Below are 26078 nucleotides of genomic sequence, written 5' to 3'. Positions count from 1 at the left end.
CATAAACAAAGCCCCCCAAACCCTTTCCCGGACTTCCCAACCAGATGGTCCGGTGACCAGGTGCTCCAGGCACCCAAGCCGCGATTAATAACCCGGCGAGGGCGGACGAGGCGGAGCGGTCAGCCTGACAGCAGCAAAACGTTTAGCCAGTGGTTCTCGCACGTCGCTGGGAGAATTGTTGCTTCTGGAGGTGCCGCCGGCCGTGGCATCGGTCGACGCGGACGACGACCAAGATGCGGCAGAGGAGGGGTGCAAGGGCGAGCCAGAGTGTTGCCGCTGGCGCTTTTTTGTGGGACATGTCTCACCGGTGGATTGCAGAATCATCAGCAGGGTCTGCCACCCCGTGGTCGAGCGCAGCTGGAACGACTCGGCGAGGTCGTGCTGCGTGGCGACGCGGCAGAGGAGCGCTTCTTCTTCCTGGAGAAAGGAAAAAAAAAAAAAGACGGCGTTAGTGAGAGGACGGGTTACACGGGGAGGGTGGAGGGGTGTTGCGCACTTTGGAGAGGACGCTCATCTGGTGGATGAAGCAGAGGAGATGGAAGTCGGAGACGTGCAAGGCATCGTCTTTGGGGGCGGACCGCAACGCCTTGGCGACGGCGGAAACATCCTGGGCCTCGCCGACGTATTCGCGGTTCTCGATGGGGAAGCTGGCGTCGGTGAAGAGGGGCTTGGGCACGTCGGGGAAACCGTGGGTGAGGGTGACGAAGAGGTACTCGACCGGGAAGGCGGGTTTCGCGTTCTCCTGGACGTTGGCGCCGTACTCGTTGATCTTGCGGTAAAACACCTCGGGGATGTAGCGCGTCCGGCTGGGGGAGCCGTCGTCTTCCTCCTCGTCGCGGACCAGCATGATGGCGGGGTCGGCCGACGGCTCGATGATGTCGGCCCTGACCATCTCGACGGCGTCGTTGGACATCTGGTAGGCCGAGATGGAGATCTCGCCCTTTTCGTTGCCCGAGACGACGCAGGTGACGTAGTTGGAGCCGAAGCGGCCCGTGTCGCTCCACTTGCTCGGCTTGGGGTGCTGGGCCTGCAGCCGCGCGGCGAAGACGATCTCCTGGGAGGCGAGGAAGTACGAGTCGGCGTGGCGCTTGCAGACGGCGCTGCCGTCGCCCTTGCCGGCGTCCAAAAGATCGGTCCAGATGACGCCGACCTGCTCCAGGCCGCAGCTGCGGGCGATGGCGTCCACCTCCTTTTCGTTCTCCCAGGCGCCCAGCGACACGCCGTCCACCTCGTCTACTTGGGGCGGCTCGTAGATGGCCTCGACGACGGCCTTGATGCCGAGGGGCACGACGTCGTACTCGAGGTAGCGGCCGTAGAGGATGCCGAGGCGCTGGGAGCCGGTGCGGCGCCAGGCGTCGAGGAAGCGATCGACGATGTGCGGCGAGGCGAACTCGACGTGGTCGACCATGCGGAAGGGCTGCGGCTGCAGGGTGATGGCGCTGGGCTGGCACTTGCTGCAGATGCCTTCGGGCCACTGGGGGTGGCCGGCCGGGCAGTCGCGCTTGACGCGGTAGTAGGGCTCGACGAGCGGGGGGATGAAGGAGGCGCCGAGCTCGGGCTTGTTGGTGGCCGAGTTGACCTTGCGCATGTAGGCGTGGACCGACATGTACTTGATCTTTTTCTCGTCGAGGTACTTGGCGTCGAAGGGGTCCAGGGGCATGCAGTAGTCGCACATGCCTTTGGGGCCGTGCCTGCACATCTTGTCCCTCTTGCGCGGTATCTTGCCTGGCTGCTTGTCCAGGCGGTCGTCGAGGGGGGATTGCCGCACCACCTCCCAGGGGTTCTTGATGCGCTCGGCCGACGTGTTGGGAGGAGGGTCGATGGGGTGGTCTTCGGCGGGGAGGATCGGCTTCCCGTTAAGGCGCTGCGTGGTCGACGTGAGAGCGGCTGGGCCGTCGGATGGCGGCGCGCCGTTGGAGGCGGCCTCTTGGTGCTTGTAGCTGACGAAGATGAGGTCGCCATGGCTGTCCCCCCGTATTAGCTCCCATAGCCCACACCCTGGCCGCTATGCAACCCACGGACGAACGGAGGTCAGGTCTTGTCTTGCCTTAGCCCTGTCTGGCCGAGCTGGAACGGGGCGATCTCGCCGATCTTCTTGGAGTCCTGGCCCGAGGGTTGGTTGGAGAGGGCGATGGATTTCGGGTCGACGGTCGGGGGCAGCTTTGGGATGAGCTGGGAGACAGACCATCAGCGCTGTTGGACGATGCAGGACGTCGATACGTTCCAAGAGCGTACCTGTTGAACGAGCTCGCCAAAGGTAGTGGTTGGTTCCACCGTCAGGCGGAACATGCCATCGGGGGCACGTAGTCGAACGAGCATGGCGACGGCTGTGGCGACGGAGCGCGGCTGGAAGGTGGACGATGGAAGAACACCTGGGAGGAGGGAAAACGAGAAAAGATGGGTGTGGAAATCACCCCGACGGGACGAGTCCCGTGCCTGTCTGTCGTGTTGGGGCCTCTGACGCACACCCTAACGCAATGAGGAGGGTGTCGCCACTGGTAATCTTCTGCTTGGCTTTTGTTTTCTGTTCGGCTTGTCTGTGGGCTGAGGTCAAGGTAAGGGGTCGGGGTCGGGTGCCACGGTCGGTTGCAGAGGAGAAGTGGATGGAGCTTGGAGCTTCGAAACCAAGTGAAGACCCGTGATGCGATGTCGCAGGTGAGGTCAGGCAGCTGCCCCACGCCCCACCTTGACGTGGGTGTTGGATAGAGGCATATCGCGGGGACCAGGGGGACTAGCGCCCCGGTACAGGCATTATCGGGACCGGGATCCGCCGTTGCCAAGACCCAAAAGTTGTCCAGCTGTTCTTTCCAGGTTGGGGCCGGAAGCGACGACGGGGAAGGCGCTTGTGGGCAGTGTGTTCAACGTTAGCGGCAGGCGCACACCACATTCTTCAGCGTAACACGTAACGATTCTTCCAGTGTAACCAACTCTCGTCTTTCTTCCGCTTTGTACACGGTCGCCCGACCTCACACGCCCACCCACTCACTTACAACAACAACAACAACAACAAGAACAAGAACAGCAGCAACAATCACAACCACCAAACAACCACCAACCGCCAACCTTCAGCTTCACCCTCAACCACAAACCCCCCCCCCCCCCCCTTCCCGTCGGCGACAGCGCCGTCGACAAGTCCCAGCGCCCTCCCGCCAACAACACCCGCCGTCAAACACCCACCTACAAACACACCCCCAGGGCACCGCACCGCACTGGCGTTTCGCCCGCCATGTTCGACATCAATTGGGGGGGCCTGTTGCTGCCCCTGGCCTACCTGGTCGTGCTGGTCGGCACCTTCATGACCTTCTCGACCGTCTATCGCAAGAGGAAAGCTGGTGAGTGGAAACCGCCGGCCCCCAGCCCCCGAGCAGGCTCGCTGACCATTTCTCCTCCAGTCCAAAGCGCCAACCTCGCGCCATGGTTCGGACCGCACCTCCAACGCAACATCTACCTGTCGCTGCTGCACATGGAGCCCGAGGAGGGCTCCGACAAGACCCCCAAGGTTCCCGACAGCGTCATCCGCGCCGCCCTTCTGCGCCGCGCCGTCGAGGACATCCACCGCATCATCCAGATCCGCACCGCCAAGCAGGCCTGCGGGACGCTGCTGCAGCGCGGCAGCGTCGGCGACGACCTGTGGCAGCGCTTCCTGCGCGCCGAGAAGGAGATGGAGGAGGAGCTGCGTGATGTCGTCATGGAGGTGAGCCGCCCCCCGCCTCATCCCCCTCCTTTTGTTGGCCTCGTTGAATCAAAACCCCTCTTTGCTCACATTCTCCACAGGCCAACGCCCTCGTCCCCGGCTGGGGTCAGATCATCTTCCAGTCCGCCAACGAGATCGCCGCCAACAAGGTCCTGCGCGACCGCCTGCAAGAAATCGAAAAGAACGCCGAGGCCGACAAGGAGTGGTGGGAGAAGCGCCGCGCCACCCTGCAGAGCGAGCTGACGAAGGAGTTGGACGACGAGGCCGCCTCCGACAAGGGATCCCAGTCCCACCAGAGCCAAGCCGACGCCCCGACCAACAGGACCACCGCTAGCGAGGAGGATGCCGTCCTGGTCGACGCCGACACCCCTTCGGCTCCCGCCACCCCATCAGGCGCCTCCAAGAAGAAGAAGGGCAAGAAATAGCGTTCTGGCTGGTCCGCTAAGAGGGGCAAGAGGCGGGGTGGGTGAGCCGCGGGGAGGGGGAGGGCTTTGGGCGAGGTTGCATGATGACCACCGCTACCACGAAAGGTACTGCAATGTACCACGTCTTGTATAGTACGACCGTGGGCTACGGGAGCCGGACTGACGCATACGTGCATGGCGTTGGGTGATTTTGGGTTGCTGGTGCTCCCTAGTGCTTGGCGCGAGCTGGATTCGGCTGCTGGCGTCTTTTCTTGCCGGACTACCTATCTGCCTACCTGGCCTTTGATAGAGTTGTGTTTTTCTTTTTTTTTTTTTTTATGGACTTGTATATTTGTTATTTGTTTCTTTGGTCACTGGTACGAGGTCCCCCAAGGCTCTATCCACGTTTTTATACGGCATATATATATATATCTCTATCTTGCACAAGGAACGACACGGCGAGACGTGAAAAGCACGATTTGGCTTGATCCACCGCTGATGGATTGGTCAGTACCACCCCATCTTCCTCCTCATCTCGTCCACCTCATCCTCCCTCTCCCGTTCCCTCCTCGCCTGCTCCAGGATCTCCTCCTCGCTCCTCCTCGCCACCTCCTCCAGCGCCTCCCCCATCCCTCCCATGTCCACGTCTTCTTGATGCCTCCCGCCGCTCTCGAGAAACGCGGCCGAAACCGGCGACGGCCACCCGCCCGGCCCCGGCCCGCGGCCCACGGGCGACTCGCACCCCCGCAGGCCGATGAACCGGCCCATCCTCCGCCGCTTCTGCTCGGTGCTCATGCCCCGGCCCCGGTCGGGCCACGCCACGGGGCACGGGTACCGCGCCGTCCACGGGCCCGGGGTCCGCTGGTGGTAGAAGCGGGCCAGGTCGTCGAGCTCGGCGTCGGTCAGCAGCCAAAAGGCGAGCACCGTGCGCGGGAAGGCCGGGTGGACCCGCCCCGTCGTCAGCTGGACGAGGGGCGCCAGGCGGGTCGCCATGAGGGAGAGCTTGGCGCGGAAGGCCGGGGAGAGGCGGGAGCGCCGCGCCGTGAGGGTCGGCCGGGGCTGCCGGAAGGGGTCCGGAGGGGCCGCTGCGGTTGGGGTGGCCGGAGGGGTGCTCAGGTTGGCGTCGGCGTCGGCGTCGGGGTTGCCGTTGGCGTTGGTGCTGGCGACCGGTGTGGTGGGGGTGAAGGGGGTGGTGGGGGTTGGAGGGGGCTGCGGCGCCTGTTCCATCTTGTCTGTCTCGTGATGGCTTGCTCGCTGGCTGGCAGCTCGATCGGAGAGCGTTCGCCTCGGAGAATGAGCTGGTCAGCGACTCGGGAACAGCCAAGGGGCACCTAGAAAGGGGGCTGCTTGCGTAAGGCGTGAAGCCGGCTCAAGAAGCGCTGGCGGTCTCGGGAAGGAAAAAAAGCCGGCGGGTTATGTATGGCGGGCAGAAAGTCAAGGCCGGCAGCAAAAGAGGAATCGCCTCCTTATGCGTCTGGAAACGCACCGACCTCGCAAGCGAACGCCGGAGGAGGATGGATTCCACGCTTCTTGTAGCGGGGGACCCTCTCAAGCGCCTCGAGGGTGAGCCTCGTGCCCGTGTAGGACCGCCGAGTCAGCCTTTGTGTCCGGAACTGCTAGATCCCTTGACGCCCTCGAGACAAAGACCTGGTCTTCTTCCTTTGACCGCTCTGTATGAAGAAAGAAGGAAAAACAACCAAGAAAGCATGCCCTAAAGAACAAACATTCCAACAAGGAGCCCATGCTAACAATGCCTTTTGATGTTCCACCCCACCTGATGCCAGAACAAGGCGATTGTTCGGCACCGTCCTGTCCTCCCGAGAGCCTCCCAGCCTCCCAGCCTCCCAGCCTCCCAGCCTCCCAGCCTCTGAGCCTCGGAGCCTCGGAACCTCGTGGCCTTCAGAGCCACTTGACCTTGGCAATGTGGTCCGCCTTCCTCCTGCTCGGCCTCACAAAGCCCATCATCCTCAGCTCCGCCAGGCCGCGGTAGAACTGCACCAGGGCGGTCCGCTCGTCGAGCCCGGCGCCGCTCTCGGCTCCGTCGTCGGCGTCGGATTCTTCCTCTCCCTCTCCGTCTCCCTCGCCGCCGCCGTCGCCGCCGCCGCCGACCAGCGCGTAATACGCCGACCACAGATCCGCCACGTTGATGAGCGCGCCCGCCTCGAGGTAGAGGTGGTACAGGGCGGCGGCGGTGGGCAGCGCCGGGTCCAGCCGGCCCGCGGGGCCCGCGGCGGGGGCGGCGGCGGCGGCGCAGCACGCGCACGCGAGGTAGTCGTGGGGCCGCGCGAGGGCGCGGCCAAAGGTGGTCCCCGGGCGGGGGGCGAAGACGTCGCGGCAGGGCGCGCGGGCGTCAAAGGTCCAGGGCTCGTGGAGGAACAGGTCGGCCAGCGGCTCGCAGCGCAGGTGGCGGGCCAGGACGTCGCAGAGCCGGTCGACGGCGGCCGTGAAGGCGCGGTCCTCGTCGGTGAGCGTCGCGTCGTCGCGGCTGAGCTGGACCTTGTGCGCGACGACCGTGGTGCGCAGGACGCGGCTCTGCGCGCTGTAGCGCGACTTGAGGGCGGCGCCCTGGCCGCGGGCGCGGGCGCGGGCGGCGAGGCCGTCGACCTCGTCGCGGAGGTCGGTCAGGGAGGCGACGAGGTCGTCGGCGTCGGCGGCGAAGCCGGCGAGGCCGAGCTCGGGGCTGCCGGCCGAGATGGCGCCGAGGAGGCGCGAGGCGAGGGCGAGGAAGTCGTCCGGGCCGAGGCGGCGGATGGCGTCTTGGAGGGGGAGGGTGGCGGGCTCGGCCTGGGAGACGTCGAGGCCGTCGGACAGGGCGAGCATGTAGAGCTCGGTGAAGGATAGCGGGGCCAGGCCGGAGGCGGCGATGAGGTGGAGGGAGCGGAGGAGCCGAAGCAGGTACTCGCGGCGGCGGGCGCCGTGGTCGAGGATCTGGTTGGCCAGGTACTCGTCGTCCTCGATGAGCGAGCGGGCGTGGCGGAGCTGGCGGGCCTCCACGGCCGCCTCGACCTCGGCCTGGAACGAGCCCAGGGTCCTGGCGGCCTCGAGGTGCTCGGGCTGCAGCAGGGCGCGGGTCAGACGGCCGCCCCCCAGGAGCAGCAGGCTCAGCGGGTCGGCGTAAAAGTGGCACATGTAGGCGTACTTGAGGGAGGCGACGAAGGCGTGGACGCCGGCGACGTGGTGGCGCTGGCGGTCGACGAGGGTGCGGAGGAGCGAAGGCCCGATGCGCAGGGCGGCGTGGGTGGAGGCGACGGCCGTCTTGACGACGCCGTCGAGCACGGAGCCGGCCTGGACCACGTCGAACTGGGCGCCGTAGAGCTGGCGGGCGGTGGATTTGGCGAGGCGGGCCTGGAAGAGCTCTACCGAGGTGGCGATGCCGAAGAGCAGCTCGAAGCGGATGCGGTCGCGCCAGGAGCTACGCCGAGGGGTCAGCCGTGGTGTTTTTCTTTTCTTTTTTTTTTTTCTTATATATATTTTTTTTGTTTGGAAACACTTTTCAAGCGTGGCAGAAAGAGACATACTGTAAAAGAGATATCAAGTCGGTCAACAGCACGCTGTCAAACGCCTCGCCATCCTGAAACGCCACCACGACGCGCCGCGTCTGGTGCTGGCGGAGGAAGACGTGGAGCGCCTCGAGGTCGTAGTCGAGGTACTTCCTACCCTATTGTTCCCCCGACAAAAGGCCGTCGTCGTCGTCAGCATCCCTCTTCTTGGGCGGTTGAAAACAAGCCAACAAGCAAACGCAAACGCAAACGCAAAAAAAAAAAAAAAAAAAAAAAAAAAAAACCACTCACCCCTTGAACGACCACGGCGCCGGCGTCCTCCTCATCCCCGCCCGGTCCCGCGGCGCTCGCATCGCGGATGATTTTACGGAGCACGGCCTTGAGGTTGGGCGCGTCGGACGCTCGCAGCCGGACAAAGCGAGGCGGCGCAGCATGATCGGCACCGTCACCACCCGGGAGATCAGCGTCGGCATCGCCGGCGCAAAGCCGGTCGGCCAGCTGCTCAAAGAGGAGGTCCTGAGCGGCGATGTTGGGGCCGGTGATGATGAAGGCGGACGTGAGCTTGTCGCTGGAGAGGGGGGAGGAGGGGTCAGTACTTTGCTGGAGAGGGAGAAAGACACAAGGGCAAAAAAAAAAAAAAAAAAAAAAAAAAAAAAAAAGGGATACTTGCGCGTCGATGCCGGCGGCGCTCTTGAGGAACCCGGCCACCTCGTCGAGGGTGTTGCGGTTGGCGTCCCTCAAGACCTGCTGCACGCGCTTCTCCAGGACGGGCCAGGCCTCGTCGAACAGCTCTCGCCTCAGGCTTGCCGCCTCGGGCGACTCTGCGCCGCCAAACAAGGGGGGGAAGCCCACGCCCACGCCGACGCTGGCATTGGCCGCTTCGCTGCCGTGTTGCTGATGCTTCTTGAGGGTTGACGACGATGATCCGGCGAGCTTGCGCCGCTTGGCCGAGCGAGCCGTTGCGCCATCGGCGCCCTTCTCATGGCTGCTAGGAGGATTGGCTTGGAAGATGAATGCAACCTGTGTGTACTTGGTTAGTTGGGTGTTCACCGTCCTCGGTTGCTCCGTTCGTTCGTTCGTTTGTTTGTTCATCCATTCATTCATTCACTCATTCATCATCCTCCATCCATGCGCATACACAGTATGTGTTGCTAAGAGAAAGGGGAAAAGGTAACGTCGGAGAGTACCACGGGAACAGCCAACCACAAAAGAAGAGTGATTAAAAAAAAGAAGAACACATACCCGGTGATCATCCTCTTCAAACGGCGCGTCAACCAGCTCGCTTTGGGCCATTGTAGCTTGTATGTCGCGTGTCGTCGCGACTGTTGGATGAGAATGAGGTTGGCGGTAAGTGAACCATGTACAAGTCGACGCGTGCAAGTTGAGAGAAACGGACACCAGCCACACCTTCTTTCCCAGGTGGGTGTCAAAGGTGTGGCGGTGCAAGCTTTCTTTGTTGCTTAGAAAGACCCTTCGTTCTTCTTCACCATTTTGTATTTTCTTGCTTCTTCTCAAGAACCTGCTGAATTCCCTGGATAGATGGGTAGGTACCAAGATAAATAGACCCAAGTAAAACAGAAGAAAATAAAACAAACGAAAGAAAACCCTTTGCATTTGGACCCCCAAAACACCCATCCCCCCTTTCCTCAGGACTACCGCGAGAGCGACTATCGTCCCGTGTGCAACAAGGCAACAAAACAAATCAGGGAGAAAAAAAAAATCTAGTACTACCACCATAAGAAAACTCGACATCCCTCTCCCAGGTACACTCGGGGGGCGCGCGCGTGTGTGTGTATGTGTGTGTGTATGTGTATGTGTGTGTGTGTTTGCGTGAGTGTGTGTGTGAGTGTGTGTGTGTGTGTGTATCAGTGTGCGTTGCGTGTGATGTTATACAAATATCAACCAACCGTGGTAACAAAAAAATAACCCCTCCGACCTCCTTTCCCTCCCTCCCTCCTTGATCCCTCGTCCATCTGCACAGCGCATATGGTTCGCCAGTTCCCAGGGCTGTTTCCATCCATCGATCCGCCCACCAATAGAGACTCCTTCTTCCCTGGGCCCTTCGCCTCCCACAGAAACGGCGACAAGGCCAAAAGTCTCTCTTTTTTTTTCATGCAGGTACGCAAGCTTGGAGGGGAATAGGCCGCTAGACGACCCAAAGCCGCGTCGCGTTTCTCTCCCCCCGTATCCGCTTCCAACAATCCATCGCGTATGGTTGGTTGTTTCATGCCGTCGCCTCGACGGCCTCGGCCTTCTTCTGGACGGCTGCCGTCAGCTTCTCCATCGCCAACCACAACAGGGGATGAGCGCGATGCGGGTGGTGGGGGGAACTCACCTCTTCCTCGGCCTCTGCCGACGTCTTCTTGTCCGCCTCCTCGTCTTCCTTCTTCTCGTCGTCCTTCTTGTCCACCCCGTTCGCCTTGCTGCCCTTGGCGGCGCCGTTGGTCTCCCCCCCGGCGGCGGCGGCGGCGGTGGCAGCGGCGGCGGCTCCGGCCCCCCCCTCGACGGCCAGCAGCTTGTTCCACTTGTCCAGCAGGACCTGGGAGCGGGGCTTGAACTTGAACTCGTCCTCCTTGGGGATGTTCTCGAGCTTGAGGATGGCCTTGAGCACCTTGTTGATCTTTGTGGCGCGGATGATGCTGACCTCGAGGTCCGGGAAGCCCTCGAGCTTGGTGATGTAGTCCGACATGAGCTTCATCTCCTCCTCCTTGGGCTCCTGGTCCCGGGTCAGGAGGCCCTTTTGGAGCTTGTGCCGCAGGAAGAGGACCTCTTTCTGTTCAAGAGCCGAGCGGGCGTGGTTAGCGCATGGTCCGTCCGGGGGGGGGCGAGGAGAGCCCCAGAAAGAAACCTGGGCATGCATGCATACCTCTTTCCGCGCGTGCCGCTCCTCGGGCGTGAGCTCGGGCTCCTTGGGCGTCGCCTCCTTCTCCTTGTCGTCCTTCTGCTTCTTGGATGCCTTGGGCTTGGCCGGCTTGGCCTCGCCCGACTTGCCGCTCGCCTTGGGGGTCGTCGAGGCGCCGTTGGCCGCCTTGGACGTCGCCGCGCTCGTCGTCAGCTTGATCTTGGGCTTCTTGACCGAATCGGACCGCTCGGGGGTCTGTCGCGGAAGCGAGAGAGAGGGAGAGGTCAGCCTTGACATGAAACATCCGGGACATGGTGTCCCTAGAACGGCATTCGATACGCACCTCGACGCTGCCCTCGGCCTTCCTCTTCTTGGCCGACTTTTTGGCGTCCTCCTCGGGGGCATCCTCCATCTCGACGTCCTCGTCCTCGGCGGCCGCCTTGGGCTTGGACTTTTTGGCCTTGGGCGTGGCCAGCTTGGCGGCCTTGGCCTTCTCCTGCTCGATCAGCTCCTCCTGGTAGCTCTGGAGGAGCTCCTTGTAGTACGACAGGGGGTGCTGCTCGGCGGCCAGCTTGTGGGCGAGCTGCAGGTCCTTGCGCATCTTGTCGAGCTTCACGTCGAGCATGGCTTCCGGGTCGAGATCGATCAGCTCCGTGTTGGGTACCCAGCCGCTGGTGGTTGGAGGACATGGTTAGCCAGAGCCTCAAGGGCGGTCACCGAGAAGCAACCCCGAGGGCGTCGCGTGCTCACAATTCGTTGGTCTGCAGGTACATGACGGGGAACGTGCGGTCGGCGACGTTTTTGCCGCCGTCGGCAAAGTCCTCGCGGTAGGTACCGTCGGCGCGCTTGGCCGTGACGGGGCGCGTCTTGAGCAGCGAGGCGGGCAGCATGTCCTCGTCGCAGATGATGACGGGCCAGGCCGGGAAGCCCTTGAGCTTGACGAAGAAGTAGTCGCCCGGCTTGGCGTCGAGGTGCAGGATCTTTTTGGACTTTTTCTTGTTGAGCGCCTTGGCCTTGGCGGCCGAGCCTCCGCCGGCCGACGGCTTGCGCTTCTTGTCGGCGGCGTCCTTGCTGCCATCGTCCCCTTCCTCGGCGGCATCGCCCGTCGTCTCGACGTCGGGCTTCTCTTTGGCGGGCTTCTCCTCGGCGTCACCTGCAAGCGTGCGACGCAATCGACGGACGGTGTCAGCAAGCCGATCATGATGATGATGATGATGAAAAAAAAAAAGATGATGTTGATGATCATGATGATGACGGTGATGAGCCATGGGGGAGGGCGGCAGGCGGTGCACGCCGCCTGAGCGCACGCGCGAGCGCGCATACAGACAGACACACGTTCGGCGCGCGCGCCCCTCCTCTCCCAACAACAGCAACAACAACAGCAACATCAACAACAAGCAAAAGGTTCTCATCAACCCACCTTTGGCGGACTTTTCGGACGATTGGGTCGGCTCGTTGGCGGCGGCGGCGGCGGCAGCAGCAGCAGCAGCAGCAGGCGCGGCTTCAGGCTCGGCGGCTTCGGCGGCGGCCTTGTCGGCGGCGGCCTTGTCGGCTTCGACGGCCGGGGGAGGGCTCGCAGGGGACTTGTCGCCGGACATGATGGGCAGCGCGAAGGGGGGCGATTCGGGGAGAGGGGATGCGTCGCTGGACAGGGATGCGCGCGGGGGAGAGATGCGAAGAGAGCCCCGACGAAGCTGGCGATGGGTTGGTTCGTTGGCGGGTTGGTTGGATGGCGAGATGGATGGTTGGCTGGTTGGTTGTTGTGGCGGCCTTTCGCGAAAAAAAGGCGGATCCCCCGATCAAGGGCCGGATCGACGCGTTGGCAGGACGCGCGCGTAACCTGACCTGAATGGAGACGGGCCGGTGACGTGACGGCGTACTTTTTGCTTTCTTCTTTGTGGTTTGACCCCGGGTGCAGCGCGTCGTTGATGGAGAGGAACCAAAGAAGAAGAAGAAGAAAAAAACAACCCCCAAACAGGATGCGATGATGGAGTTGCGCGTTGGAGGATGACGAAAAAAGGTTGGATTTAGAAAAAGGGAACCTGGAAACAATTCCTGGGCGCGACCGGGGGGGGGGGGGGGGGGGACAATTGGGGATTGGAGATTGGGGATTGACTAAAAGAAAAAAGGGATGCGACGGCAAAACGGTTGGAGACTTTTTTTGTCGATGGATGCAAAGCAAGGCCCCCCCAGGAATGGAAATGGGGGAGGATGGGGAATGCGATCGGCGTCAGCGTCGGCGTCGGCGTCAGCTTCGACGGGTGAAGCAGCTCGCTCGTGGTTCGCGGTTCGGTGGCTCGTGGGAAGAATGAATTATTAGTGAGCTTGCTTGGACGGTAGCATTGCGCGAGACAAGCCAAAGAACGGGTCAGGAAAAGTGGTGGTTAGGATTCTTATGTATTTGCTTATTTGACGACGATGATGACGGCAACGACGACGACGACGACGACAACAACGGGGACGACGACGACGACGACGACGCGATGTGGCTTGGCTGGCTGCGAGGTCACCTTCGTTCAGGCTGTTACGCTGTATTACTGGATACGGTGTAATTACTGTGTATACAACCAAGTACCAACTACTTGGTACATAAGGTACACACGGCAAGGGTAACGCGGTACGTGGGAGGGTTCGCCTTGGGATGGACTCCTGGGCCATGTCATTGATGTACACAGTAGCTTGGACGGCAGAGTAGATCCAGGTACGCCTGAACAGGAACAACAGGGCGAACCATCGGAGCCAACGGAACCAACGGAGCCAACCTCATGCAGCCAACGCAAGGCGAACTAGCTAACTAGGTAGCCACTGTAGTGCACTACGGAGGAGTTACCTCGTACTGCGTTACCTCGGTGTAAGGTAATAATTACCTTATGCAATGTCCAAGGCACAAGGCGAGGCGGAGAGAGAGAGAGAGCGGAGGAAGGTTGGTCGTGGTAGCGAGAGCAGAGAGCAGAGAGCAGCGGGTGCAGAGAGCTTCTTTCAACACGCCAGCATGGGAGCTGGGGAGCAAACGACCTGGAACAGCTCTGGGGGCCGACGTTGGACGGACGCCCAAAGCATGGACACGCCGTGGCGGTGCATCCGCCAAACATACGGTAATAACGTGAGGTGGTCGTTAGCCACCACCCAACCAACCAACCAACCAACCAACCAACCAACCACCTCGCTCTCTCACCCTCGCCCCTGACATCACAACAACAACAACAACAACCACAACAACAAGCCTCCCGGTGGCCTCTCGTCTGGAATACCATGTCACGAGGTTGTGCTGAATCTGCCATCTTCTTCCTCAACCTCGCCCCCTCCTCTTCCCTGACTCCTGAGAGTAGCTCCCGAGCCCCTGATTCAGGCTGATTCAGGGAAGCCCCGTTTGCTTCCCCGCCCCCAGAAGGCCAGCTTGGTACCAACTCCCGCCGCCGAGGCGGCTCGGCTCCCTCCCCGGCCCCTCGAATCTCCTCTTCTGCTCCGAGACCCGGATGTCCAGGCCGGCAAGAGTTGGGCATGCCGCTCTTCTCCCTCCCCTGTCACGTAGAAAACAAGACGGGACCGGCAAAGGAAAACCATCACACCAGAGCCCAACAAAAACGAAGCCGCCATAGTATTTGTATTATCCTTCCTTCCCTCCCTCCCTTCCTCCTCCCCCTTCTTCCAGGCAAAATTTTCGTCGTCCAGGGTCCTACAAACAACGCAGAGAGAGACACGGGCAAAAGAAGCCGCAACAAATTCGTCCAAACCCGCCCTGATTCGCTCGCTCGCTCTTACGCGTCGTCCTCCTCCTCGTCGTCGTCGCTCTCGTCCACATCCATCCCCTCCCCCACCACCACCTCGAACCCGGGCTCCTGATCCACCCCCACGTAGCTGTCGCTCATCAGGAACAGCTTCAGCGAGTGCTTGCCCGGCGTCGGGATCAGGCACTCGAGCCGGCCCTCGAACCTCTTGCCCACCGTGATGCGCTTGATGGCGTACAGCGACCGCGTGCTCTCCTCGCCCACCACGAGCCACCAGTTCTCCGACTTGCGGCCCGGGTAGAAGGGCGCGTGCACCGTCGTGTCCACCTCCGGCCCGTCTTCTTCCGGGCCGTCGCCCTCGTCGTCCTCCTCCACCTCGCGCTCGATCGTCACCTTGACGTACGCCGGCTCGTTGGCCCGCCAGTCCTCCCCGTCCTCCACCTCCAGCTCGAGCGACACGTCCGGGTACTTGTTGTTGGTGAAGTTGGCCGCCGCCGCCAGCTGCTGCTGGCTGAGCCCCAGGTCCCGCACGAGCTGGGCGTAGTCCGGGTTCTCCTCCGGGTTCATCTTCTCCATAAAGTCAAACACGTCGCGCACGCCGTGCTTGTTGGCCGCCTGGATCGCCTCGGGGCCAAAGTGCGGGATCTGCTTGAGCGGGCTGTCGCGGTCCCACATGGCCTGCACCACCATCTGCGACATCTCCATGGCGTACAGGGCGTTGAGGTGGCCCTGCGACGAGAGTATGTCCACCACGGCGCCCAGGAGGCTGAGCAGCTTGTTCAGTATCACCTCCTGGTCCTTGGCCAGGTCGATGGGCAGGCTCATGCGCGAGAAGTGCGCCTGCACGAGCACAAAGGCCTTGAAGTGCGGCGACCCCGCCGCCAGCGTGCTCGTCTTGACGGGGCAGCTGTCGTAGATGCGCCGCAGGATCGCCTCCTCGTGCCGCCGCGTCTGGATGGCCTCGAACTCGGTCGCCGCCGTCACGATCTCGAGGATGTTGCGCAGCTTGCACTTTTGCGTCAGCGACAGCAGGAACGTGAGCATGGTCATGTGCGAGATGTTGTAGTAGGCCGCGATGATGGCCGCGTTCTGCGGCGCCACCGCGCCCTCGTCCTCGTCCAGCTCGATCATGCGCGAGCTCGCCAGCTCCTGCAGCGTGTCCTCCACCAGGTCCGACAGGTACTGGCTGAGCCCCTCGTGCGTCGGGTTCGACAGGCCGTAGTAGCTCGGGTTGGCCAGCAGCCGCCGGTAAAAGTAGGTAAAGGTCGCCCAGTTGATGCCGTCCTCGCCCGACTCGATCATCTTGGTGCTGATCTCGGTCACGAACGCGTCCGTCAGGCACTCGTGCAGGTGCGACTCGACGGGCAACGCCTCGTTGAGGAACTTTTTGTAGTACTCGCGCCTCGCCGCCGGCAGCATGAGCACGCCCCGCGCGCGCCCGTCCCGCGACGCGCGCGCCGCCTTGCCAAACATCTGCAGGATCTCGCTGACGGGGTAGTCGACGTAGCGGTGCTCGCGCCCCTCAAAGTACTGCGTGCCCATCACGACGACGAGGTGCGCCGTGCAGTCCAGCTCCCAGCACACGTCGCGCGACGCGATGAGCACCTGGATCGCCCCGTTGTTGTACAGGTGCTTGACGATGCGCTTGTCGCTCTGGCTGAGCGCCTCGTGGTAGTAGCCGACGCCGTGCGAGAGCGCCTCGGCCAGCGCGTCCTCCTGCACCCGCTCCAGCAGCTTCCGGATCGGCTCCACGTCGACGTGCAGGAACCGGTCCTCGTCGTCGTCCGCCAGGCACGCCGTCAGTATGTCGCGCGCCGTCGCGCGCGTCTGCTTGCGGCTCGGCACGAAGATGATGGCCGGCTGGTCCGGCGACAGCTGCGTCACGGCCAGGTACGTGGGCTTGGCCATGGCGAGCATGAGCGACGGGAAGTGCGGGATCGTGTACGACTGGATGTGCAGCTCGAGCGGCACGGCGCGCACGTGCGGGCTGAAGTTGTAAATGTCGTGCTTGCGCGCGTCGATCCACTCGCCCACGTCGCGCGCGTTGGCCAGCGACACGCTGAGCCCGACGATGCGCAGGGGCCGCTCCGTCTGCGTGCGCATGTAGTGCATCCGCGACACGACGATCTCGTAGACGTACCCCATGGGCCCGCCGAGCATGTGCAGCTCGTCGGCGATGAAGAGCTCCACCGACTGCACGTTCTTGCGCCTCTTCCACTGCCGCGACAGCACGTCCCACTGGAGCGGCGTCGCCAGGATGAGGTCGCCCTGGGCGAGCAGCTTGAGGTCGAGCGTCGTCTCCCCCGTCAGCTTGACCACGTCCTTGCCGCCCCGGAGGCCGGCGAAGCGCTTCTGCCAGTCCTGGAACCGCTGGTCGACCAGCTCCTGGAACGGCGCGACGTAGACGGCGCGGCCGGGGTCCCGCTTGGCCCAGTGCCGCAGCAGCGCGAACTCGGCGCACACCGTCTTGCCGGCGCCCGTGGGCGCCGCCACGAGCACGTTGTTGTCCGTGTTGTAGAGCGAGTTGAACGTCTGCGTCTGCACCTTGTTGAACTGCTGCCAGCCCGGGTACAGCGCCGCGTACTCCTTGGACTTGAGGGCCGACGCCGTCAGCGGCTGCAGGTCGAGCAGCTCCGTGTGCGGCGGGAACCGCTCGGGCAGGATGAGCTTCTGGAACGACACGGCCAGGCGCGTCTCGGAGTGCATCCAGCGGTCCGAGATGACCGAGATGAAGTAGTTGGGCGGCATGGGCTCCGCGATGGGCACGGCAAAGTCGACCACGTGCTCGTTGGACTCGGCCTCGGCGTGCTCCTTGCGCAGGATGAACTGGTCGTGGAACAAAATGTCCTCGCCGTCGCAGTCCTCCACCACGATCCAGAAGCTCTCCGACAGGCCGTGCACGTCGGCGTCCCACTCAAAGTTGGGCGTGATGGTGAGCTCGACGCGCAGCATGGACCGCGTGATGGGCTGCACGTTGGCCTGGATCTCGACGCGCGGGAACTTGGCGACCAGGTTGCAGACCGTCTTGCCGGCCTTGGGCATGCCCAGCAGCTCGCCCATGCGCGGCGGGTCGAGGTCGAAGTAGCTGCTCCAGGGCACCTCGGTGCGCTCCACCTTGCGGATGATCTCGCCGGGGCAGCCGGGGAACTGGCGCAGCGGCGACATGGTGGGCCACATGCGCTTCTCGGCCATCTTGCACAGGTTCAGGGCCAGCTTGGCCACCGACGCCCAGCCCTTGCGCAGCGCGATCTCGAAGATGGCGCGCAGGATGCGGCCGGCGGACTGCGTGACGTAGACCAGGTCGGCCATGAGGGCCAGGCCCTCGAGCTTGAGGCGCGAGATGTAGGCCTGCAGGAGCACGTTGATCTTGGCCGTCGGCTCCTCGATGCTCTCCTTGACGGGGATGGGCACGCGGGCGAGCAGCTTGGCCAGCTCCACCTTCTCCTCCTGGCGGACGGGGATGTACTTGAACTCGCCGCTCTGGGCGAAGACGCGGAAGAGCTCGACGTCGTTCATGGACGGCTGGATCAGCTTGTTGTACGTGTCCATGGACGAGTGCGTGATGTAGTAGTGCGACGCGATGCGGCCGAGCTCGGTCGGCTGCATCTTGCCCGTCTTTTCGTCGTACTTGACGAGGTTGGACTTTTTGAGCACCACGGCCGCCGAGTGGATGAGGTCGACGCGCTTCTGCTCCAGGGCGACGTCGTCCTCGTACTCGGGCCCGACGCCGTACAGGCCCGGCGAGCGGAGCATGCGCACGAACAGGTACGTGTACCCGAGCCACTCGACGCCCTCGTCGCGGGTGCGGACGTTGCCCAGGACGATCTCGGCGTTGAGGTTGTCGACCAGCTTGCTCGCGAGCTGGCTCTCGATGGGCAGCTGCTGGTTGAGCAGGGAAAGGTAGTAGGGGATCTCGCCCTGCGTCGTGATGATGATGCCCTCGCCGTACGTGTCGAACTGGGGGCGGCCGGCGCGGCCGAGCATCTGGAGCACGTCCTGGGGGCTCAGCTCGACCCAGCTGCCCCTCTCGGGCGAGTAGACCTGGGTGCCCTTGATGATGACGGTGTGGGCCGGCAGGTTGACGCCCCAGGCCAGGGTGGCGGTGCACACGAGGACCTGGATGTGGCCGCTGGCAAACAGGTCCTCGACGTCGGTCCTGTCGGCGCGGCTCATGCCGGCGTGGTGGATGCCGAACCCGTAGGGCAGGAGGTCCTTGAGGTCGGCGTTGTTGACCGAGTTGGCCGCCTCGCTCAGGACCTCGCGGGTGCCGGCGTCGTGCTTGAGGATCTGGTTGATGGTGTCCATCTCGAGCGCCTTGTCGCGTATGTACTTGGCCGTCTTGGCCGTCTCCTTGCGCGAGTGGACAAAGACGAGCATCTGGTTCCGGTGCTGGCCGACGTGCTCGAGGACCTTGTTGTAGGTGATGTCGTTCATGGTCTTGAGCTGCTTGATGGCCTTGCGGTCCGTGACGCCGATGAACTCCTGGCGCAGGGGGCAGGGCCGGTACGAGCCGTCAAAGTGGAACATGTCCTTGTCGAAGTCGACGCGCAGGAAGCTGGCGACGTCGCGGTAGTTGGGCAGCGTCGCCGACAGGCCGACGATGCGCACCGGCTCGCCCGTCTGCTCGGAGCGGCGGATCGTCCGGCTGACGATGCTCTCGAGGACCGGGCCGCGGTCGTCGTGGAGCAGGTGGATCTCGTCGATGATGATGAGGCGGACCAGGTTGGTGTACGAGAGGTCGGTCGCCTTGCGCGTGATGACGTCCCACTTCTCGGGGGTCGTCACGATGACCTGGGTCTCGGAGATTTGCTGCTTGGTGAGCTGGCGGTCGCCCGTGAGCTCCGAGACGCGGATGCCGTAGGGCTCGAGCCGCTTGCCAAAGTTGCCGACCTGCTCCTGGACCAGGGCCTTGAGCGGGGCGATGTAGACGATCTTGAAGGCGTCGAGGTCGATCTCTCCGCGCTCGTTCCTGTTCTTTCCGATCTCGCGCAGGATGGTCAGCATGGCGACGTTGGTCTTGCCGCTGCCCGTCGGCGCGCAGACCAGCATGTTGCCGTCGCCCAGGAACGCGCTGGGGTAGCACTTGGACTGGATCTTGTTGAGCGTCTTGGTCGTGCTGAAGGGCAGGCGGGCCCACTCGGGCATGTCGGCGACGGGGATGTGGGGGTCGTTCGGGTCGTTGCGCTTCTTGGGCGGCGGGACGTGGATCTCCTCGTAGCCCTTGAAGGCGCGCTTCTTGCTGCCCTCGGGGATGCGGACCTTTTGGTTGGTCATGAGGTGGTTGCCCTGGTCGAAGACGAGGTTCTCGAGGTTGATGATCCTCTTGGGCTGCAGGCCGCCGACCAGACGGCCGTCGGAGCGCTCCTGCTGCTGCTGCTGCTGCTGCTGCTGCTTCGCGGCATCGCCGGCCGCCAGCGCCGCCTTGTCGATGTCCATCTTGATCTCCAGCTTGGGCTTGGCCTTTTGGGCGTCCTCCTTGCCGTGCAGCTCGTCGAGGATCCAGCGCAGCCCCTCGGAGGCGATCTCGCGCTCGATGGTGTCGCGCTCCTCCTTGGTCTCGGCCCTGGCCAGTCGCGTGAGCCACACGATCTTGTCGCGGTTCTCGATGAGCTTTTGCACGAGCTCGTGGTGCTCGTAGTCGAAGAGCTCCATGAGGTCGTTCTCAATGTCGCGGAGCTGCCTCTCCGGGCCGTCGGGCTCGTCGGGCTCGCCCGAGAGGATCCTGAGGGCCTGCACCGACTTGTCGTGCTGGATGTGGGCGTCGGGGTACAGGCGGCCGATCTGGCGCTGCAGCCAGTACGCGTCGATGTCCCGGGCGGGAACGTGGTGCTTGTCTTGGGCCTTGCCTTGGCCGTCGGCCACGGCGTCGATGACCATGGCCTCGCCGTCGGCCAGGCCGACGTCGTGCCCCTGACCGTCGCCCTCGGGCCCCGCGTCGCCGGCGTCGGCAACCTCGCGGAGCTCCGGGCCGTCGTCGGCGTCCTCGTCGTCGACGTACTCGTCCTCGGAGGACTCGTCGCGGACCTCGTCGACCATGCCGTCGTCGTCCTCGTCGTTCTCAAAGTTGACGGCGACGCCCTGGCGGCCCTCGATGTCGTCCTCGCCGGCGCGCTTCACGTCCTCCATGTCCTCGTCCTCGTCCTGGGCGTCGTAGTCGGTGATCTTCTTGCCGAGGTTGACCAGCTCGTTGAACTGCTTGGCGCTCATGGCGACGCCCAGGATGTCGTCGACCTCCTTCTTCTTGTCGAGGTCCTTGAGGTCGTCGTCCTTGAGGTACTCGAGGACGGCGTCGGCGGCGCTGCGGACGACCTCGTGCGGGACGTCGCCGAGGTGCTCGGCGACGATGGTCAGGATGACGTTGAAGGCATCGCGGGTGGGCTGGGTCCGGGGGCGGTAGCGGATGCCCTCGATCAGGGCGTCGGCCCCGGACAGGATGCCGCCCCCGCGGGCCGAGTCGAGCTTGCTTTTTTGCTGCTTCCGGAAGATGTCGGCGCCGTCCCGCAGACTCCCTCGCTCCACGTCCGGCATGGCGCTCGTCTTTTTGGGCTTGGGTGCCGAATCCCGGGCGACGCGGGTGCCCATGTCCTTGATGGACAGGCGGCCGGCCAGCGACTCCGGGTCCCCCGTGGGCTCGTCGGTTCGCCGCGTGACGAACCGACGGTCCGCCTGGAGGACCAGGTTGGACATGGCCGAGTATTTGTATTGCGAGACATCGCGGTAGTAGTCCGACATGTTGGCGGTGGGTATCTCGGATGGATGGGAAACGGAATGGCTTCAAGATGCGGTGGGCTGTGCTGGGTGGTTTCGAGGTCGCCGTCGCGTCGCTTGTTCACCCGTCCTGGTGGCGACTGACCCAGTCCCAATCGTGCCGACCGAGGTTTGGTTTATGCGACGGACAGGATGTGACCGCGGCTTCGCATCGAATTAGGAGGGGGGGGGGGGGGGGGGGTGGTTGTGTGTCCCGATGGTGTGGTGGTGGTGGTGGTGGTGGTGAAAGGATGAAGGAAGCTGGGAAATGTTTGACCGAAGTCGCGGTTTCGCGAGTCGATGTCATGCAGCAGGCAGAGAGCAGAGCAGGACCTGAAGCTGCAACTTTACTTTCAGCCTGCCGAAGAAGTGGATCCCCAAAGCCTGGCGGCCCGGGTCTCTTACCACGTCCAACCCTAACCCCGGGCTTCCTCTCTTTCTCTTTTCGGGCCAGGTCCCAGGCCCAGGCCAGGTCAGGCCCAGGCTAGGCCGGATCAGGTAAGGTACCGTACCGTACCGTACCGTACCTCTCGGCCAACCCAACCATCGCCGTACGCGTGTTACGTACCTCAGGTACAGAACCTTCATGGAACAAAAGCAACCGACAAACAAATCTGGAAGAGGCGGTCTATGTACCAAGATCGTGCACCATCCGACTCGTCGGCTCACGCAATGCTGGCTTGATTCCGTTCTTCAAGGCTTTGCACCCGTTTTCTACCATGAAATGATCTGCCTCTTCTTGTTGCATGGGCCCAGATAACGCTTCGGAACCATGGCCTCTGCAGACAAGGAGACGCTTCAGCGGATCCGCAAGGCGCTGGAGCCCTACGTGCGCCCGCGAGACGAGGTTGGGCGTATAAGACAGATCCTGGCCGCCCACCTCGACTCGTGCCTCGAGGACGGGGTGGCCGTCGAGCCGCTGGCCCTTGTCGACTGCCACGGCGTCAAGCCCCTCCCCACGGCCCGCGGCCTGCAAAAGGAGTACCTGGAGGCGTTGGACGCCAACATCAAGGCGCACCGCGAGTTTGAGGCATGCCGCCACCACCTCCGCCGCGTCGAGGCCGAGTCCCGGGACGCCGAGCCCGGCCGGGGGTTGGGCCACCTGAAGGACCACCTCGCCGCGATCCAGCTGCGGCAGCGGCGGGACAAGCTCGAGGCCATCGAGGGCTGCCTCGCCACCCTCGCGCAAAAGCCCGCCGCGTCGCCGGGCTTCTTGGATCCGGGCGAGGTCTTTCGGGACTCGCGGCCGCCGCCGGACGCGCCCAAGGACCTCGTCGCAGGGCTCGGGGCCGGGGCCGGGGCCGCGTCCGCATCCGCCCGCCCGTCGCTCCAGGAGCTGATCGAGCAGCTGGAGCGGCACGTGCTGCAGGCGAAGCTGCTGCTGACGCGCGAGGAGCAGCTGCTGGAGGAGGTGAAGGCGCGGTCGACCGCTCGCCCGGGCAGCGTCAGCAACGGGGTCAAGCTGGAGGCGCTCGGCAAGACGCGTGCCGAGCTCATCGCCTGGATCGAGGCCGAGCTCAACAAGTCCGGGGAGAGCCACGACGACGACGGCGGCGGCGGCGGCGGCGGCGGCGGCGGCTCGCAGCACGCATCGGCACACCACCGGCCGCCCCAGGCCGGGCTGATCAACATGGACGAGCAGCTCGCCAGCATCAAGGAAAAGTACGCCCAGTACGTCGACGCTCGCAAGACGCTGCTGCGTCTCGTCAGCGAGCAACCCCAGCCAGCCCTGGGCCCTTCCCAGCCCGAGCAGCAACAACAACAGCAGCAGCAGCAGCAGCAGCAACCACCTCCCGCGGCGTCCTCCACCGCCCCAGCCTCTGCCAAACCTCGCGGCGGCCCGCCCCCGCCCACCGCCCACCTCTTGTCCGCCTACCTCGACCGGCTCCTCTCCCTCTCGCGCGAGCAGCGCGGCCTGATCACGCACAAATCCCACCTCCACGCCGCCATCACCAAGCAGGTCCGGGAGAACCTGCACCTGCTCGACCGCCTGGCGGACGAGAGCCAGCTGCTCCCGGCGCACGCCTCTTCGTCTTCTTCTTCCTCGGCAACAGCAGCAGCAGCGGCAGCGGCGGCGGCGGCACGATCCGGGTCCCCCACCAAGCGAGACAGGAGCGGCTCGTTCGCCGACCGCCCATCCTCCTCCTCCGGAGGCGGCGCGGCGGACGCGGGGGCCGGGTTCGGGTCCGGGTCCGGCTCGGGCCCCTCGGCGCGCGTCCGCCCCTGGGTGCTGGCGGCCGACTCGGCCAAGATCGCCACGCTCGAGACGGTGGCGGAGAAGATCGAGGAAGGGCAGATGGCGCTCGACGGCACGATGCGGACGCTGGGCGAGGTGGAGGGGCTGGTGGTGGCGGAGGCGGCGGCGGCGGCGGCGGATCGGGGCAGGCCGGTGACGGCCGCGGGGGAGACGCCGGCCCGGGCGGCGGGAAGGAAGAGGGAGGAGGCGGAAGAGGAAGACGAGGAACAAGAAGAAGAGGAGGAGGAGGAGGAGGAAGAGGATGGCTGGTTTCCTCCGAACCGGCGTCGTTCCGTTGTTGCGGCCCGGAGGCTGGGTGCCAGGAGGCATACGGTCGCCAGCAAGGTGGAGCAGCCGCCGGCGCAGGCCCAGGTCAGGACGGCATGGGACGTGCTGGATGGGACGCTGGGGTTGCTTCGAGCGGACAGAGACCAGAGCCCGTGAATCATGCGGCGTGGAAGGGGACTGACGAACAGCGTCGGCTTTCTATGTGCTCGTTGTTGTTTTACCTGCTCCGAAACGCCCCCATGCATACAAGATATGGCCTGCCTGACCTTCCATTGGTGAAAGCGAACGCCCCTCCCTTGTCTCCCCTCTTCCCCAACTCATCATCCAGGTCCATTCGCGAGGTATTACTTCTGCGCCTAAGCACCTCCTCCATTTCTCCATCCCTAGCGAAACCCGCCCTCCAAGGCTACCTCCCCGCCATGATCCCCGACACCCTCAGGGCCAAATCCAAGATGGACAAGTGCTCGTCCGCCCCATCCACCAAGCGCTTGTCGATCTCGGAGAACACCATGACGATCCTGTTTTTCTGCGCGTCCGGGATGGTCTCGTCGTACACGACGGCCCGGTGCAGCTGCGTCATGGTCTGGCCGGCGCTCCAGCCGTCCGCCACCATCTCGTCCACCACCTTGGCGATGGCCTGGTACGTCTCGCCCACGGCGCGAGGGCGCATGGCCTGCAGCAGCTTCTGGATCGTGGCGTCGGGGATCACGCCCGCGATCTCCTCCACCACGCGGACCGTCACGGCGCGCCTGTCCACGTCCATCCTGTCCGGATCGGCCCCGTCGTCGCCGCCACCGCCGCCGCCGCCGCCGCCACCACCACCGTCGCCGTTGCCGTTGCCGTTGCCGGTGCCGTTGCTGGTGCCTACCAGCCTCGCCGCGCTCTGGAGGAACGTGATGGCCTTGCGCAGATCGCCCTCGCTGCAGCGGATCATGGCGTCCACGGCGCCGTCCTCGAGCGGCACGCCCTCGAGGCGGGCAATGTCCTCGAGGCGGCGGCGGGCGTTGCCCTGGTCGAGGCTCTTGAAGCGGAACTTGGAGCAGCGGCTGGCGAGCGGGTCGATGATCCTCGTCACGTAGTTGCAGATGAGGCAGAAGCGCGTGATCTTGCTGTACGTCTCCATGGTGCGGCGCAGGGCGCTCTGGGCGTCGTGGGTCATGCTGTCGGCCTCGTCGAGGATGATGAGCTTGAAGGGCGGACAGGGGTAGCGGGCCTTGTAGCCGGCGGGGGGGTTGGTGAGCTGGGCGCGGGCAAAGTCCTTGACCTTTTCGCGCACGATGGAGATGCCGCGCTCGTCGGACGCGTTGAGCTCGAGGACGCGGGACCGCATCATCTCCGGGCCGAAGAGCTCCTTGGCGAGGGCGAGGATGGTGGACGTCTTGCCGGTGCCGGGAGGGCCGTAAAAGAGCATATGGGGGAGCTGGGGGGGAAGGCATGTCAGCGGCGGCGTGTCTTGGGAGAAAGATATCAGGAGGGTCCAGCGGGACAACCTACGTTGGAGGCTTGCAGCGTCCTCTGCAGAACGGTGACGGTGTGGTCTTGGGCTGTCACATCGCTCAGGGTCTTGGGTCGGCTGGTCCCCGTCAGCAAAGCAATTCTCTTCCGGTCGATGCCTGACTTGGGGACGATGAAAAATAAAAAAAAAATTCCCTACTATTTCTCGACCCAAGGTTGTACGCGGCCATGACCGTCGTCCTTCTTGTCGGCGCTGCTGGAGGCCGTGCCGTTGGCAGCGGCCGCCTTGCGGGCCTTGAGGTCGAAGAAATTGGACATGTGGAATCAGGTGCCAATGGTCGCGGACGCTGGAATTGCCGTGGCCTAGCAATCTTGAAGCGGCGATGCGGAAATCGGGACGGCGTGTCCTTTGCGTGTTGCGTCCCTGTTGTTGTTGTTGTTGTTGTTGTTGTTGTTGTTGCTGACGTCGAGGTTGATGTTTTGGGAGGGAATGGTGGATTGGATGGATGCCATGGGCGACTTCGCTCGGCGGGCTGGACTTCCACTTTACGCGTCGACACGCTGGGAAACGCGCCAGCCTGGTGACCAGCGCGTCGGGTCCAGAAGGCGGGGGCCCACTTTGGCTCGGTTGAGATGAGGTCAGAGCTCCCGCCATTGGGTTGGCGTTTGGCCTTGTCCGCTAGGCTGCTGCCCCTCCTTGACAGGGGTGGTGGGGGGGGGGGGGGGGGGGGATCGCTGGCTGCCCCGCCGTTGCAGGAAAACGCCCGCCTTCCCGGTTCCCCAAGAAGTGCACAGTGCAGGGCAGTCACGCGGAGGCCGACTTGCATCGGGCAACTTCCATGGAAGCTACCTATGAAAGATTGCTCCGGCGGTGGTGGATGGGATGCCTGTTCCGATTCGAGTCGGGGTAGCTAGGGGGGTACCTTGGGGAGACCTGCACATCAAGGCAGGAATCTGGGAATCTGGAGTGGAATCTGCCTTGCAAAAGGCTCGGGTACCTAGATGCCCTTTCTTTTTTTTTCTTTCTTTCTTTCTTTTTTTTTTTTTTTTTTTTTTTTTTTTTGTTTTGGTGGGGGGGGGGGGGGGGGGAGGAAGTCAAGCAGGTCGTTTATGTGACTCAGAAATAGGTACCTAGGCCGCCGTTTGTTACCAACGTACCTCTTCCGTAATCATCGACGAGTACT

General features: G+C 63.6%; 8 protein-coding genes across 8 annotated transcripts; 2 read left to right on the top strand and 6 right to left on the bottom strand.

Moving 5' to 3' along the window:
* Positions 1-119: 119 nt before the first annotated feature.
* On the bottom strand, positions 120-2319 carry VTJ83DRAFT_1992 (uncharacterized protein; the record flags this gene model as incomplete). The annotated part of the gene is made up of 5 exons (XM_071008212.1): positions 120-124; positions 306-417; positions 497-1964; positions 2048-2172; positions 2236-2319. The coding sequence occupies 5 exons, from the start codon at positions 2317-2319 to the stop codon at positions 120-122; spliced, it is 1794 nt and encodes a 597-aa protein (XP_070868532.1).
* A 907-nt stretch (positions 2320-3226) lies between these two features.
* On the top strand, positions 3227-4119 carry VTJ83DRAFT_1991 (uncharacterized protein; the record flags this gene model as incomplete). Its single annotated transcript, XM_071008211.1, has 3 exons — positions 3227-3332; positions 3393-3694; positions 3775-4119. The coding sequence occupies 3 exons, from the start codon at positions 3227-3229 to the stop codon at positions 4117-4119; spliced, it is 753 nt and encodes a 250-aa protein (XP_070868531.1).
* A 486-nt stretch (positions 4120-4605) lies between these two features.
* VTJ83DRAFT_1990 (uncharacterized protein) lies at positions 4606-5325 on the bottom strand (the record flags this gene model as incomplete). The annotated part of the gene is made up of 1 exon (XM_071008210.1): positions 4606-5325. The coding sequence occupies one exon, from the start codon at positions 5323-5325 to the stop codon at positions 4606-4608; it is 720 nt and encodes a 239-aa protein (XP_070868530.1).
* Positions 5326-5997: 672 nt separating this feature from the next.
* On the bottom strand, positions 5998-8891 carry VTJ83DRAFT_1989 (uncharacterized protein; the record flags this gene model as incomplete). Its single annotated transcript, XM_071008208.1, has 5 exons — positions 5998-7510; positions 7617-7756; positions 7890-8166; positions 8269-8618; positions 8841-8891. 5 exons carry the CDS (start codon positions 8889-8891, stop codon positions 5998-6000), a joined length of 2331 nt encoding a protein of 776 aa, XP_070868529.1.
* A 931-nt stretch (positions 8892-9822) lies between these two features.
* On the bottom strand, positions 9823-12038 carry VTJ83DRAFT_1988 (uncharacterized protein; the record flags this gene model as incomplete). The annotated part of the gene is made up of 6 exons (XM_071008207.1): positions 9823-9855; positions 9934-10371; positions 10465-10695; positions 10784-11111; positions 11191-11593; positions 11861-12038. 6 exons carry the CDS (start codon positions 12036-12038, stop codon positions 9823-9825), a joined length of 1611 nt encoding a protein of 536 aa, XP_070868528.1.
* Positions 12039-14198: 2160 nt separating this feature from the next.
* VTJ83DRAFT_1987 (uncharacterized protein) lies at positions 14199-20900 on the bottom strand (the record flags this gene model as incomplete). Its single annotated transcript, XM_071008206.1, has 1 exon — positions 14199-20900. One exon carries the CDS (start codon positions 20898-20900, stop codon positions 14199-14201), a length of 6702 nt encoding a protein of 2233 aa, XP_070868527.1.
* A 787-nt stretch (positions 20901-21687) lies between these two features.
* Positions 21688-23595, top strand: VTJ83DRAFT_1986 (uncharacterized protein; the record flags this gene model as incomplete). Its single annotated transcript, XM_071008205.1, has 1 exon — positions 21688-23595. One exon carries the CDS (start codon positions 21688-21690, stop codon positions 23593-23595), a length of 1908 nt encoding a protein of 635 aa, XP_070868526.1.
* Positions 23596-23845: 250 nt separating this feature from the next.
* On the bottom strand, positions 23846-25212 carry VTJ83DRAFT_1985 (uncharacterized protein; the record flags this gene model as incomplete). The annotated part of the gene is made up of 3 exons (XM_071008204.1): positions 23846-24859; positions 24934-25012; positions 25094-25212. 3 exons carry the CDS (start codon positions 25210-25212, stop codon positions 23846-23848), a joined length of 1212 nt encoding a protein of 403 aa, XP_070868525.1.
* Between the last annotated feature and the right edge of the window lie 866 nt (positions 25213-26078).

Source organism: Remersonia thermophila, chromosome 2 (genome assembly GCF_042764415.1).
Source record: "Remersonia thermophila strain ATCC 22073 chromosome 2, whole genome shotgun sequence".
Lineage (NCBI taxonomy): Eukaryota > Fungi > Ascomycota > Sordariomycetes > Sordariales > Chaetomiaceae > Remersonia > Remersonia thermophila.
This window is presented reverse-complemented; position numbering and strand designations above follow the sequence as displayed.